This window comes from Rousettus aegyptiacus, unplaced genomic scaffold (genome assembly GCF_014176215.1).
Source record: "Rousettus aegyptiacus isolate mRouAeg1 unplaced genomic scaffold, mRouAeg1.p scaffold_m13_p_15, whole genome shotgun sequence".
Classification (NCBI taxonomy): Eukaryota; Metazoa; Chordata; class Mammalia; order Chiroptera; family Pteropodidae; genus Rousettus; species Rousettus aegyptiacus.
Genome location: NW_023416290.1, coordinates 36874642 through 36889041, shown reverse-complemented (window position 1 = coordinate 36889041; position 14400 = coordinate 36874642). Strand labels below are relative to the sequence as shown.

General features: G+C 37.6%; 1 protein-coding gene across 7 annotated transcripts in view; it reads left to right on the top strand.

Annotated features, from left to right (window-relative positions):
• The window catches only part of DPYS (dihydropyrimidinase), a 77695-nt gene that overhangs the window by 34021 nt on the left and 29274 nt on the right, over positions 1-14400 (top strand). For 5 of the 7 annotated variants that reach the window (XM_036232967.1, XM_016147457.2, XM_016147460.2 and 2 more), the window contains exon 7: positions 1314-1456. In XM_036232967.1, coding sequence (XP_036088860.1) covers positions 1314-1456 — 143 coding nt within the window. Of the gene's footprint in view, positions 1-1313; positions 1457-1984; positions 3522-3544; positions 4562-14400 lie in introns of those variants that run through there. The other 2 variants (XM_016147462.2, XM_016147459.2) reach the window with 2 other exon arrangements.

Sequence of the window (14400 nt, the reverse complement as noted above, 5' to 3'; positions counted from 1 at the left end):
CTCGTCAATTTTATTTCCAAACGCCTTCTTATTTCCATCTTCACATCCACCACTCTGCTTTGGAGCCTGTCGCTTGTTGGGACCGTTGCAGTAGTCCCCACAACTGGTGTCCCTGCCTCTGGTTTCACTTGCTACAATCTATTCTATGCTCCAGTACCAGAGTTACCTTTCGAAAACGAAGGTCTGTTCATGATGCCTTCTTCTCTAAAACCATTTAATTTTCTCTATGACTTATATGATGATATTTGAACAATTAATGTACATGTAAAGATCTTCAAAACATCTCTGTAGCCCCATCTTCTCCTAATCATCCTCTTTGCACCCCCTTTTCCTCCACCCTAACTCTCACCATCCCAGATGACTTCTCTTCTCTTTCTCTTTTCTTGTGTTTCCTTGATAACAGTCCAAACTTTCTCTTTAAACTTATGAGTATTTTCACTACAGCAAGTTTTCATAATCTATTCCAGTTCCCAAGACTATAAGTGGCTTTAAAATGATTGAATATTTCTTAATAACATACAAGAAATTATGTTATTTTTAAAAAATATTAGGATGATTTACTTATGGGAATATTACTTTTGGGACATAGTTCTTAATTTTTTTTTTTCTGACATGGGGACCCTTTGATAATGAAATAAACTTTAAGGATGTGTTTACCACATGAATGTGCATAGAGGTAAACTCTGAACATTAAAAAATAATAATAATTTTAGCAGGATTACATCCCTCCAATGTCTGTCCATTAAAAAAATCTCTTGCAGTAGACTATCCATGATTTTTGGTACATGTAAAGTTTAAACGCACAAAATTGAACCTCTTGAGGTGATTCTTTCTCTTTCTAAAAGTGTTGTCACCTGATTTAAAGGTCTGTCTTACTTTAACTCTATAATATTCCATTTAATGTCTTTATGATCACTCATAAATCTTGGGTCTTTAATATATAAGCCACATCATAAATGCAGTAGATGGGCAGTAAACTTTAAATAAGAAATGAAAATACCATAGCTAACATTTAGCTGTTGTCTATGTAATTCTGGGAAGTATGAAAAAATTAGCGGGGGCATTTTTTTAAGCTGATGTATTTTTAAAAGGTTACCTTCAGGCTTCCACATCCCACCATTCCCATTATTATCATTATGATTACTTAAAACTTACCAGCATCCACAGATGTGTTTGGCTCTCCAATATAAGAAATCAGATACAATTCTTTTCGGTTCTAAAAGATACAAATTTTGTACTTTTATTGATAGAAGATTTTTAAATATTTGATCATTAAAACGAATGCATTTTCTTCCTTGAATCGTTTTATACAGCATAGTGGCAAAATGGATGAAAACCGGTTTGTGGCAGTTACCAGCACAAATGCAGCTAAAATCTTTAATCTCTATCCAAGAAAAGGAAGAATAGCTGTAGGATCAGATGCTGACATTGTGATTTGGGACCCAAAAGCCACGAGGTAAGTCTCAGTTCTTGTTCTCATTGGTTTCGTAATGGAGAAAAAACACTAACTTGCAAAGAAATTTTTCATTGGCCTTAATCAGCCATTTCTTTTTAGGTGATTTATTTAGCCATGCTCAGGTATTTTGTGCCTGTGCACAAGATAAACGTTTTGATGTACAAATATTCCTTTGTTTTTCTTGGCATAGAGGATGCGAACATTGTGTTGCTTACAGTTCCCTGGAAGGAAATATGTGTATAAAACCAATATGAATTTAACATTTCAGCTCTTGGCAGACGCCTGAATTCACATGGAGGAAAGGTACAGAGCAATGAAGAAAATAAAAGGCTTAGTTTGAAAAGGGCTGAATTCAAAACTCGATATAATTACAGCCTTTTTTTAAGCTTTCAGATAGAAAAATTCCAGCACAAAGGATGTCACTTTTAGTTAGCCAAATTTTCCAGTTGAGTTCATCTTGAGCCTGTCATTCCCAGTAGACTCCAGCTTTTTGTTTCCAATTTCCATAATTCTGTGTTAATATTGCAGGTCTGGCAAATTCCAGCTCAGAAAAGCATCCAAAGAGGTAGAAGCTCTATTAATTTCTCTTTACAGGACGTTAGCACAGACAACACCTGCATCCTGATTTGTGTTTTTTATAAACTTTGCAACTGTAAAGGAGAAAATTCCAAATATTTAACATATTGTCTGTGTGTGCATGCATGCGTGTGTAAACAGGGATATGATAGCTCCATCCACCTTCATTGTATATGCATTTTTTTCAAAGTCTATTGGGGTTTTCATTGTAGTAAGCAAAGATCTATAGTTTCTTGAGAGTGATGTTGTCACAAAGACTCAGTTACAATTTAAGTGCTCCTGGGCTACCTTCTGAGGAAAAGATCATCGGAGAAGCACTTGCCTAGCTTTGCTATGAGCTGAAAAACAAATCCCTTAGAAAATACTTGCCTTTTTAAGCTTGACACTCTTCACTCTCCTCTGAGCACTCATTGTCTCAGCTCAGGAACCAGTTCAGGTAGCCAGCAGTCCTTGGTCACTGCAAGTAGCCTTTAGTAAAAGTGTATCACCTCGTTGCTGCTTTAGGATCCATGCAATTCAGTAAATGGTGATATGAACATCTTATTTGCATAAATGTCCTAAGATAACAACAAGGCACAACTCAGAGTCTTTGTTATTATGTTAACAAGAAACCATTGGCCAATTAGGAACCAAATATCTGGTTGTCAAGTCAAGTCCAACCCAATGCATGCAGCTTCTCTACAAGGCTAGAAAAATTGCCCTTGGGAAGACAATGGAAAAAAGTTGGTTAAAGTTGGATCGGTCTGGGAATAAATTGAGCATGCTGTGTTTAGAGAGCTCCTGATACTTTAAATGTCACTCTGCCAGGGCTGTTGTACACCGTAGGGGCCCGCGTCCCCAGGGTCATTTCTGCTGCAATTCAAACAATTTAGGCTTCCACAAGTACTGAGACCAGATAGGTCTTTTAAAATAACTTGTGGCTTAAGGAGATCATAACACTTAATCAGAAAACCTGGTAAATTTCAAAAGGGAGAACACTACCATGTGGAAGAAAGATTTATGGGAAATGGTGTTTTTAAAGCATAGCATCTGGGAGAGTCATAACAATGATAATTAGCAATGATTTGCGTGTGTGCAGCTCTCAGTGGTCTTAAAAATACTTTGACATCTAGAATATGATTTACAATGTAAGGCAAACACGATCACCTTATGGTGATGAGAAAACTGTAGCACAACAGTGTCTGTGACAGGTTTGACACGACAGCACTGATCCAGTGTCTTTGACTTTGCACATTTGTTTGCTTTTCATGAGATTCAGTACCGTGCTAGTACCTGATATCAAAGCAGAGCACTTCATAGCCTACTTGAATGCTCACAGTCCATTTCTGCTTCCAACTAAGTGGACCAGTAATCAAAAGCTTTTTGGATTTGATTCTATTCTTTATTATTCCTTTTCCAAGGTAAGGGAGAAAGGAAAATACCTTACTGAATGATGTGACTGCTCAGTCTAAGGCTTCATGTGGTGAGCTGTGGGAGGCCACTCACTGTGGGTCTTCTTTTGAACCCTACCAGCAGCACCCAGCCTTAAGGTCTGCTCGGCTGTTTAATTTCTGAAGAAGACACCAGCTCAGGTGTAAAGCATTGTCTTCCTTAGACAACTGGACAAAGAGAAATGACCTGAAACTAAGGTTATGCATAATTCACTTACTTTATTTACCACGTATATTGTTGCTTGGAGGATATTTATATGCTGTGATTATGTCTCTTTGAGTCATGTTTTCGACTATATAAATTTAGACCACTTTCTCGCAAGTGTTAGCTGCTGATTCCTTTAACATTGTTTTGCCCTTCCTTTCCTATTCAGTTGTTTCTGAATAGCACATAATGATCCAGATGCTTCTTTTTTTTTTTTAAAGATCTATATATTACCTGCTTAATTTCCCTCATTTCTAATCTAAGAATAACTAACTTAAGGTCAAAGTAAAAAGCTTCTGTGCTTTTAAATTTCTTCCTATCTCTTTCTCTCATCAGTTCTTTAATATTCTTATACCTGTCCTCACTGTATAACAGTAATAATAACATAAAACTAAATATTTACATTTTCATGTATGTGTCTTTTGGGATAAAGATGCATACTGACATTTGATTGTTAGTGCTAAGTCTTCTTCATCTTTGTCTGCTCGTCGTGTATACCTGGGCACGTGAAAACCAGTACAACCCGAGAGCCTGATATGTAAGCTCTGGCGCCAGCTCCATCAATGCTAAGCCCGGGGACCCACGCAAGTGTCTTAGGGTCTCTGAAGATTAAGTCTCTCATATGTAAAATGAGGTTATTAATAATTGTTATGCTTACCTCATAAGATTTTGGGTAGAATCACGAGATTATATATGTGCAAATGCTTTATAAACTAAGAAAGTGCTACGCAAAGACAAAATATGTATTGTTATTGTTATTTTCAATTTATCGAGTATGGCTGATGTCTTTCTTTGTAGTGCATTTTCATTGTTAGAGGTTCTTGGTTGTTTTGCCTTTAGTGACTGGGGAGGCAGCCGAACCATACCTATATATATCTCAGCCTCAGATTATTTTAAAAAAACTGGAAACTATAGGGGTGGCTCCATGGTGTAGTGGTCAACATGTCTGTTTTACATGCAGAAGGTCCTGGGTTCGCACCCCAGGTGGAGCCACGGACCATACCCCATGTGCACCAGGCCCCAGGCGCGTGCCGCGAGCATATGGGAGGAGACGCTCCACCTTCGGAGAACGAGTTCTTAAGGGGAAATGGCAGCCTTCATAGGTCAGGGGTGGAAGTGGGTCAGGGGCCTGGGAACTATAAGATACTAGAGAACCAAATATGGCAACATATTAAAAAGATTATACACCATAATCAAGTGGGCTTCATCCCAGGGGCACAAGTATGATATTAAAATACACAAATCAATAAATGCGAAACACTACACAAACAAATTAAAAAATAAGAATCATATGATCATATCAAGAGATGCAGAAAAAGCCTTTGACAAGATACGGCATCCATTTATGATCAAAACACTTAACAAAATTGGAAGAGAAGGATGGTACTTTACCATAATAAAGGCCATGTATGACAAACCCTCAGCGAACATTATACTTAATGGTGAAAAACTAAAAACCTTTCCTCTAAGGCAAGGCTGTCCACTATCACCGCTATTATTCAATATAACATTGGAGATCCTAACGAGTGCAGTCAGGTAAGAGAAAGAAATAAAGACATCCAAATAGGAAACAAAGAAATCAAACTGCCGCTATTTATGGATAACATGATTATCAAATAGAAAATTCTCAAGACTCCACAAGAACACTACTAGAAACAATAAGCAAATACAGTAATGTTTCTGGATACAAAATCAATGTTAAAAAATCCATAGTGTTCCTATACTCTAATAATGAAGTGTCAGAAAAAGAAGTGGAAAAAATAATTCTTTTGCAATTGCAACAAGAAGAATAAAATATCTAGGAATAAACCTAATGAAACATATGAAGGATCTATAGAATGAAAACTATAAGACTCTATTAAAAGAAATCAAAGAAGATACAAAGAAACGGAAAGATATTCTGTGTTCTAGGATTGGAAAAATTAACATTATTAAAGTGACCTTATTACCTAAAGCATTATACAGATTTAATGCAATCCCCATCAAAATCCCATCACCACTCTTTAAAGGAATAGAACAAAACATTATCAGATTTGTTTGGAAGCAAAAAAGACCCTGAATTACCAAAGCCATCCTGAGAAAAAAGAACGAGGCTGGAGGCATCACTCTGCCTGACTTCAAATTGTACTACAAAATGACAGTAATCAAAACGGCATGGTATTGGCAGAAAAACAGACTCACACACCAGTGGAACAGAATCAAGAGTCCATAAATAAACCCATGTTTATATGGGCAAATAATTTTTTACAAAAGAGCCAAAAAATACAGTGGATAAAGGAAAGTTTCTTCAAGACATGGTACCGGGAAACCTGGAGAGCCACCAGCAAAAGAATGAAACTAAACTGTTGTCTATTACCACACACCAAAATTAACTCAGAATGGATTAAGGACCTGAAACAATAATTTCCATAGAAGAAATATAAGAACTAAACTCACGGACCTTGAACTTAAAGATGATTTTATGAATTTGACCTCAAAGGCAAGGGAAGTAAAAGCAAAAATAAATGAATAGGACTATATCACACTAAAAAGCTTCTGTACAGCAAAAAAACAAAACAAAACAAAACAACAACAACAACAACAAACCATCAACAAGGTAAAGAGACAACCATGCAAATGGGAAAATATATTTGCAAGCATCATCTCCAATAAGGGTCTAATATCCAAAATATGCAAAGAACTCATACAATTAAATAACACCAAAAAAACCAAACTATCCAATTAAAAAATGGGCAGAGGACCTGAACAGACACTTCTCCACAGAAGACATACAAATGACCAACAAACATATGAAAGGATGTTCAACATCTCTATCTATTAGGGAAATGCAAATCAAACCACAATGAAATACCACCTCATTCCTGTTATAGTAGCCATTATCAACAGGACAAGTAATAACAGGTATTGGAGAGGATGTAGAGAAAAAAGAACCCTCATACACTGCTGGTGGGACTGCAAATTGGTACAGCCTCTATGGAACACAGTATGGAGGTTCCTCAGAAAACTAAGAATTGATCTACCATATCATCCAGCAATCCCTCTACTGGGTATTTACCTCAAAGACTTGAAAACATCTGAAAAGATATTTGCACACTGATGTTAATAGCAGCATTATTCACAGTGGCCAGGACATGGAAGCAACCAGAATGTCTTACAGTAGATGATTGGAATCAATGGAATATTACTCAGCCATAAGAAGAGATAAAATACTGCCATTTGCGACAACATGGATGGACCTCAGGATAATCATGCTAAGCGAAATAAGCCAGATAGAAAAAGTTGAAAACCACATGATATCACTTATATGGGGAAAATAAACCTAAAAGCAACAAATTAACATGACATACAAACAGAGACTCATGGACTAGTGGTTACCAGAGGATTGGGGGGAGGGAAGGTAGATGAGGTAAAAAGGGGTCAAATATGTGGTGACAGAAAGAAATCTAACTATGGGCAGTGAACATACAATGCAACATATATATGCCTTACTGTTGAATTGTACACTTGAAACTTACTGGATTTCGTTAACCAATGTCACCATAATAAAAATTAATTAGTTAATTAATTTTTTAAAACCATAGTGTTACTCATTTCTTCCTCTTTCCATAATACTGTACTGTACTTTCTAGAAGTCGCTATGCACAGCCCACAATTACAGAGTGGGGAATTATACTCTAGTTTTATGTTTTAGTTAATTCTATATCCCGAGGGCCTGGCCCAGTTTAGCCCAGAGAAGAAGAAGAAATGTTGAATGGATGCGTGAGAAGTTTGCACTGCAGCCTTCCTTGCTGTGTGGAAGATCGTGTGATAAAGACATGGCGCGAACTCTATCATATGCTTGAAAGTCGCTACGAGAGTAGATCTTAAATGTTCTCACCACAAAAGAGAAATGGTAATTATATGACATGATAAAAGGGTTAGCCAGCTATGGTGGTAATTATTTTGCAATATTTAAGTGCATCAAATCACGTCGTACACCTTAAATTCACACAACATTATACATCTATTATAACTCAGTAAAACTGGAGAAAAATAAATGACATAAAAAAGATTAGAAAAGGCTTTATTCGGCAACAATTGTGGTGAGAGGAAAAGTTTTCAAAAAAGCATTTTCTCACCTCATGCTTTTAATTTATCGTAAGTTATCAATAAACGGTGTTGAAAGAATTAATGAATGAAGATGAATGTAAGTTGAAAGGATTTTCCAAGGAGAGGAGGAAGAACTGTTGCACTGGTCTTCCTTTTTCTTTGTCCCCTTCATTTTTGAGAATGGGGAGCAATTACCTTGTTAAGCAGCTTTTATGAGGAAGAAAATGAAGCTAAAAGAGTTGCCTTCCTGTGTTCTTTCATTCACACATTCACTCAGCACAAGAGCGCCTCTGTGAGCCAAGAGAACTGTGAAGGTCAAGGTCGTATAAGAGCCAGGTCCTGCCGTTAGGAAGCTGACAGTCTGGGGAGAGGAGATGAGATACAAAGTCAAATACTCTCGGTCTAAAGAATGTGTTAAGAATATTGTATGAGAGGCAGAAACAAGATGCTGTTGACGTCGAAAGAAGAAAGATCATTCTTGCATTAGCATAGTCATCAGCATAGAACCACATTAGAGAGGAGTGTATATGAAGTGTCTGGCAAGACTAACCACAGAGGCAAGATAAACTGAGGCACCGATGGAAGGATCTGGGGGAAAGCAGTTGGTGTTAGGGATTGCGTGAGAGAGAACAGGTTCAGGCTAGGAGGCAGTGGGAAGGTGAGGAAGTCGTGAGCTGACTCTCTCCAGTTTTAATTTTGTTTATTACGATTTTAAACAGAGCTCATCTAGTGGAGGAGCATTGTTTCATCAAATAAATATATGGATATATCAATAGGTTTTTTTTCTTGCAAGATATACCCTTTTATTTTACTTACCTGATTTTAATATTAACTGAATGTTGGTGGTGTGAAGATTTTCCATCTCGCTGAAATTTAGATATAGGCCAAAATTTTCCTTTGAAATTTTCTGCAAGGTTTTAGCAAAAACAATTGCCCAGATGGCTAGTTAGGACCTCAAATGAGTGCAACATGCATTTCACCCAAGACCCTGAAGGGGGCGCCCACAGCCCATGCTGAGCTCAGGGCTCCAACCAGGCCATTCGAGCTGCCGGTTATGCAAGAACGAGCCAGCCTCTGGAGAATGAATGTATTTGCTAATGATTTTTGGCTTTGTGGTACATAGATGTTTTCATTTAAAAAAATTCTCATTACTTATTAATGGCATGTAAAATAAGTATGCTTACGACACAATCGTAGCCGTAAAACGGGACTGCATTGAAGTTACCAAGGGAGCCTGGGAACGAAAAGCAGTGCAGCCGCGACCTTTTTCCTTTAAACCTGTAAAAAGATAGATGATCCCCAGGTGAGAAATCTGACGTGTGGTGATGGATGGTGAGACAGAACTGGGAGTGGGAGTCTGTCGAGAAGGTTTGGACATCCTGATGAAAGATTACCTAAGACGTTCCTAGCCGGTAAAAAGTTCCTGCAAAAATCAACTGCAATAGCTCTTATGTGTCATTGCACAATAAAAACAAACTGCATTGGGTGCATATGGATCATCGCCTTTTTCAGGAGTACAAAGAATCCGCCGCTGTATTCGGCTTGACGGCTCATTGAGCCAGTGTCTATTGCTTGTGACAGAGGTATGTGTTCCAATACTTCGCTACTTGGGTCAGAGCCTCAATTTTAAGGACACATTCCCTATCTAAATGTTTAGCCCATTTCTGTAGAATTTCTTGGTACTTAGAGTCAAGGGGAAGAAATCAAGAGTATGATTTTCACGGGGTGTCAAGACAAACATGTGGTGTCATGTGGTCAAGACAGAAGCTGTTCAAATTAGCCAACTTGTTAAAAATCTTGTGAGAGAGAATGGCATCTAAGTTACTTATAAGCCCATAGCAGCAGCAGTAACTCATGTTCTGACAATTTAAGACTATCCTATGAGCTTCAGTTCTTCAGTATTCATTAAACAGCACTTAGTTACTATGGCAACTGTCCCCTTTCAGTATTTATGAGCTCTAGGATATCTCACAGAATCTCAAGCACACAAACACAGAGCTAACACATTGTGTGCACTGGAACATTTAATGAAGACTTCTAGCTAGACTGTATTCTGCAGAGCAGGCGTATTTTACTCAGTTATTTTCGTTTATTTTTTAAACTCAATTATAGCAGGCTTCGACTGTGAATGCACCATTCTTGAAGGCGTTGTGCCGTCTTTCCTGCTTAATTTCCTTCCCTTTCTCATTGAAGATAGAGATAAATGAATCTAACTTTATATTCAGTGAAGAGTAATGACTTGCAGCTTATGAAAGTGCCCATCTGGATTCTAAAGGCGGCCTCGTGTGTGAAAGAAAGCAGGAGAAGAATGACTATTTCGTCCTTAGGTTACAGTGATTCTGGGGTATGGGGAAAAAGAAACAGGAGTAAGATGCCCTTTGGCAAATAGTGTTGATAATAGCTTATTATTATAGCTATATTATCAGCGACTTTCACAGAAGCTACTGGGTATTTTCCCTTGATGTTGCACATTGTGTATCATTTGCCCAATCTATACACTGACTTTCTCCTCAAAAGAAGCATATGCACACACACACACATACTTGCATAAACTGGCACACATGCACATAAACCTAGCAACGAGGTTTCTGCTTATAAAAGTTGGTCAGCTTGAAGACTCTGCTTTAAATGCCTGTTTCTAAGAGTATTTATGACCAGCTCCTCCTCCAGTCCCCAAACCCACTCATCGAAGTACACATAGTGTGGGATGAGAGGGTGGGATACCAAGGCCATGTACCAAGTGTGTGGGGGGAATGAAGATGATCGATGCCATGATTTCCACTGTGTCGTCTTGCGTACATTCACAGAGAAAGCGTGGCTCCATGTTAAGGTTGTCCAAGCTGTGCTTTTGCATGGCTCAGGGCCACCCTTTGCAGAGTAGTCACCATCGATTTATGCAGTCATTATGACCATTTTCTGACAGATGATAGCAAAGTATCTTGAGGAATAAGTGCCTTTGGCTGATCTATCTCCAATCCAGCCCACCATCTTGGTTGCTGAGGCCAAGAGCAGAGCCATCATGTAAAGAGAAAGGGTTAAATTCATACTCTGCCACTTGCTGACTGGATGTGACCTTGGGAATGATTTTATTTCATTTTTCTGAATTTCAGTTTCTTTATTTGTAGAAGAGGGATGATGATATTGATTTCATAGCATTGTTGTGAATGTTTAAGATAGTGTATGCAAAATGCTTGGTATAGTAAAAGAAATAAAAAAACAATAACAAAATGCTTAGTACATTACTAATGTTCATTAGTGCTTGATATGTGGTAGCTGGTCAGTTAGTAGTAATGGTTGGTAGTAGTAATGGTTGGTCAGTGGAAGTAGGGCGTCAATTTGTCAAATAAGTGAGAGATATTATTAGCTATAGTTGTGATTCAAAAGTTCTTACCCTAATGACTTAATTCAGACACGAATTCTAAAAGGTATTAGAATTATATGTGATATAAAAGCTCATCTCTTATGTTTCTTAAACCCACCAATTTTTACCAAGAATGACTACAATTAAGAAGCTTGAATGGATTTTTTTTAAGCTAAGGTAACTTGATTAAATCAGAACTCTAAAGTGCCCCCAGAGCTGACTCCTTTGAAAAACTATTTGCAGTGAAACTGTTCCAACAAACCATCTAAGATTCATTTTGTGACCTTCGGAGGACATTTGATTTAAAAAAATTTTGGATTATGCGTAGAAAAAAAGCTAGCTTTGCTGGTTACATATGGGTAAAATTTTAACCACTATTTATTCCAGGTTGTTTATTTTAACATGTTCTCATGCAACTGAACCATTTACGTCAATTAGAAATGATTTCCGGGGACTTTACTACTAATAGCTGAAAAAAAAAATTCAAATTATAAAAGAAAAGCAGCTTAGGAACAGATCACTCATTCTATCATTGACCACTTGCCATTGCCAAAGTAAGTACAGTTTATTTTAGGCATTAAGATTTGGGCAAAAAAAAAAAAAAAAAAAAAAAAAGGCACCGAAGGGAGGTGGTTGTGGCATGGGCTTTTCTCACTGAGCATCTGCTATATATTTTTTCCTACTTGACATATATTAGCTATTTTTCTGTCTTTGGCATTTGCCTGTCTTATCTGCAGCTGTATGCCTAGGTTCCAAAAGAGTGCCAGGTACATAGAAGAGAGGAGGTCAATAAGTATTTGTTGAGTGAATAAACCAGGTCCTAATAGTCTTGGGCCAATGAGCATGTGGGTGATTTTAATATTTTGGTTGGGCTTTGTTCTTTTGCTCCTAGAACTGATTCAAGATCCAGGTTTTACATTTTTTTCCTTCAAGTTAAAAAAAAAAAAAAATTCTTGGCACTTCTGCCTTCTCTTCCCAAAGCAGTATTTGACAGATATGCGTTCCAGAGTCAGTGGCCAGTAGCATTGCCTATGGACGTCATTTAGACCAAGCTGGATCCTATTTTGGGTTGAATAACTCTGTTTATTGGCCTCAGAGTTACTCCTAATTCTGACCAGTTATCTTAAAAACATGGGTCCTTGGTTATGGAGGAAACAGAAGACGGAGTGAAAACGAATAAAAGAACTTTAATATCAGGGCCTGAATAGAATCCTAAGGTCCTTATCTTCCTAAAGCACAGCAAAGAGCCATGGCTTCCCACAAAGGCCTTGGAGAAAATGTCAGTAAAATTGTGCCTTTCCCTTCAGAAGAGGATATAGGGGAAGCCTGTTTGCAGACAGTGAGTAATTCAGGGAAGGGCAGTCTTTTCTAATGGCCTGAACAAAATGCCAAAAAACTTAATTTAAGCTGATTTGATTTTTTAAGAGCAGAGGTTCTCAAAGTATGGTCTTTGGACTACCAACATCAGCAGCGTTTGGGAATTTATTAGAAATGCAAATTCTCAGGCACCACTCCAGACCTGCTGCCTCAGAAACCCTGGATATGGAGCCCGTTGATCTGTGTTTTAACAAGCCCTTCCGGGATTCCGATGCTCACTCAAGTTTGAGAACGACAGGTCTAGAGTTAAGTAAGACCTTGGAATCCATCAAACACGATTAACTCCTCAAACAGTTTCCTTTAGCCTTGTTTGATTACTCCTAGCTTTAGGGAACTTACTGCCTAATCACACCTTTCCATCCTTTCTGGGTGGCTGTAATTGTTAAGATATTCTTCCCTTGTTGCATTGAATATTACTTCCTTCCAGCTTCAACATGTCTGGCCTCTGGATCTATGCAGAATATATCTGTGCTCTCATATGTCAGTCATTTCATTCATTCATTCATTCATTCATTCATTCATTTATTCACTCATTCACTCAAACATTTGAACAAAGTTATCGACTCCCACTAAACCATCTCATCACCAGATAAGCATTCTCAGATCCTTCAATGAATCCTTGGGTCCAGGATTAGCAGATTCTCAATCTCCTGATTACTCTCTGTTCACCTTTCTCTTGACACACACTTGTCATGTCCTGTGAACATGTGAGTCCCAGAACTGGGAACGATTCTGCCTATAATACCACCGGAGCACAAACATGTGAGGCTGAGTACTTTTATAACTAAATGTAGAACTTCGCACTCCTTTTATTACATTTTATCTGGATGCACCTTATGGACTTGTCATTTGTAGGTACAAAAACAGTGAACTGTGGGCAATTGCATAAGGTTCTAAAATCACATTCATTCAGTAATTTAAAAACATATTGGGTGTTCTTCTCTGATATTTATATTAATATGACTGGGATTAGAAAATGGTAACATTTCAACATCACAACTTTTAAGTCCACTTTGGCAGATAATTAAAAGGTGCAATAATTTATATAAACAAAAAGTGCAAAGAATAATACAGTTAACACTGCGTTAACCTTCCCAAGCCAATCTCCGTTCCTCTCTCCAACAACTCCCCTAGGTTTGATGTTTATTAGTCCTATGCATTTCTTCTGTATTCCCTTCAATTTGCATTATATGTAGATGTATTCCCAAGCTTTATATATACACACATATATAAAATTTTGTATATTTTTAGCTTTATATGAATTGATTATACTATATATTGTATAACTATATTTTTTGTAGGACTTATGCACGTTGAAATGTGTAGGCTTGATTCATTGCGATATAGTACTCTATTTTATGAATACAGCATAATAGATTATATATTCTTTTGCTGGTGAACATTTAGGTTGTTTCTAATCTTTTAGTATATCAGATACTCTATACATCTTTGTATAGATGTGCGAGTATTTCTCTAGAACAGCCATCTAGTCCGCGATTTGTTTTACATAAAGAGCTGTCAGATTTTCCTCAGAAGAAACATATATAATTGCTCTATTTTTGAAACTAAATGCAGAACTTTCCATTTGTCCCTATTACATTTTATCTTGTCCCACATTCATTTCTCCAATCATTAAAAATCATATATGGAGCCCTGCCATGTGCCAGAGACTATAGTAGGTGGCCGAAGACAAAAATGAATAAGACGTAATCTCATCCTTTACCCAGGGTGGTAAGGACAGGGCTGATGGAGAGGTGGTAGCTTTTGCCTTTTGCTGCAGTCATTGTTTTTTGGATTTTGAGCCTGATGCTCCAGGGATTAACTCTCACTGCCAGAGTGAGATGAGATATGGCACTAGGAAGTGAATGGGAAAGAAGTGGAGTTAGATAACTTGGGCTCAGAACCC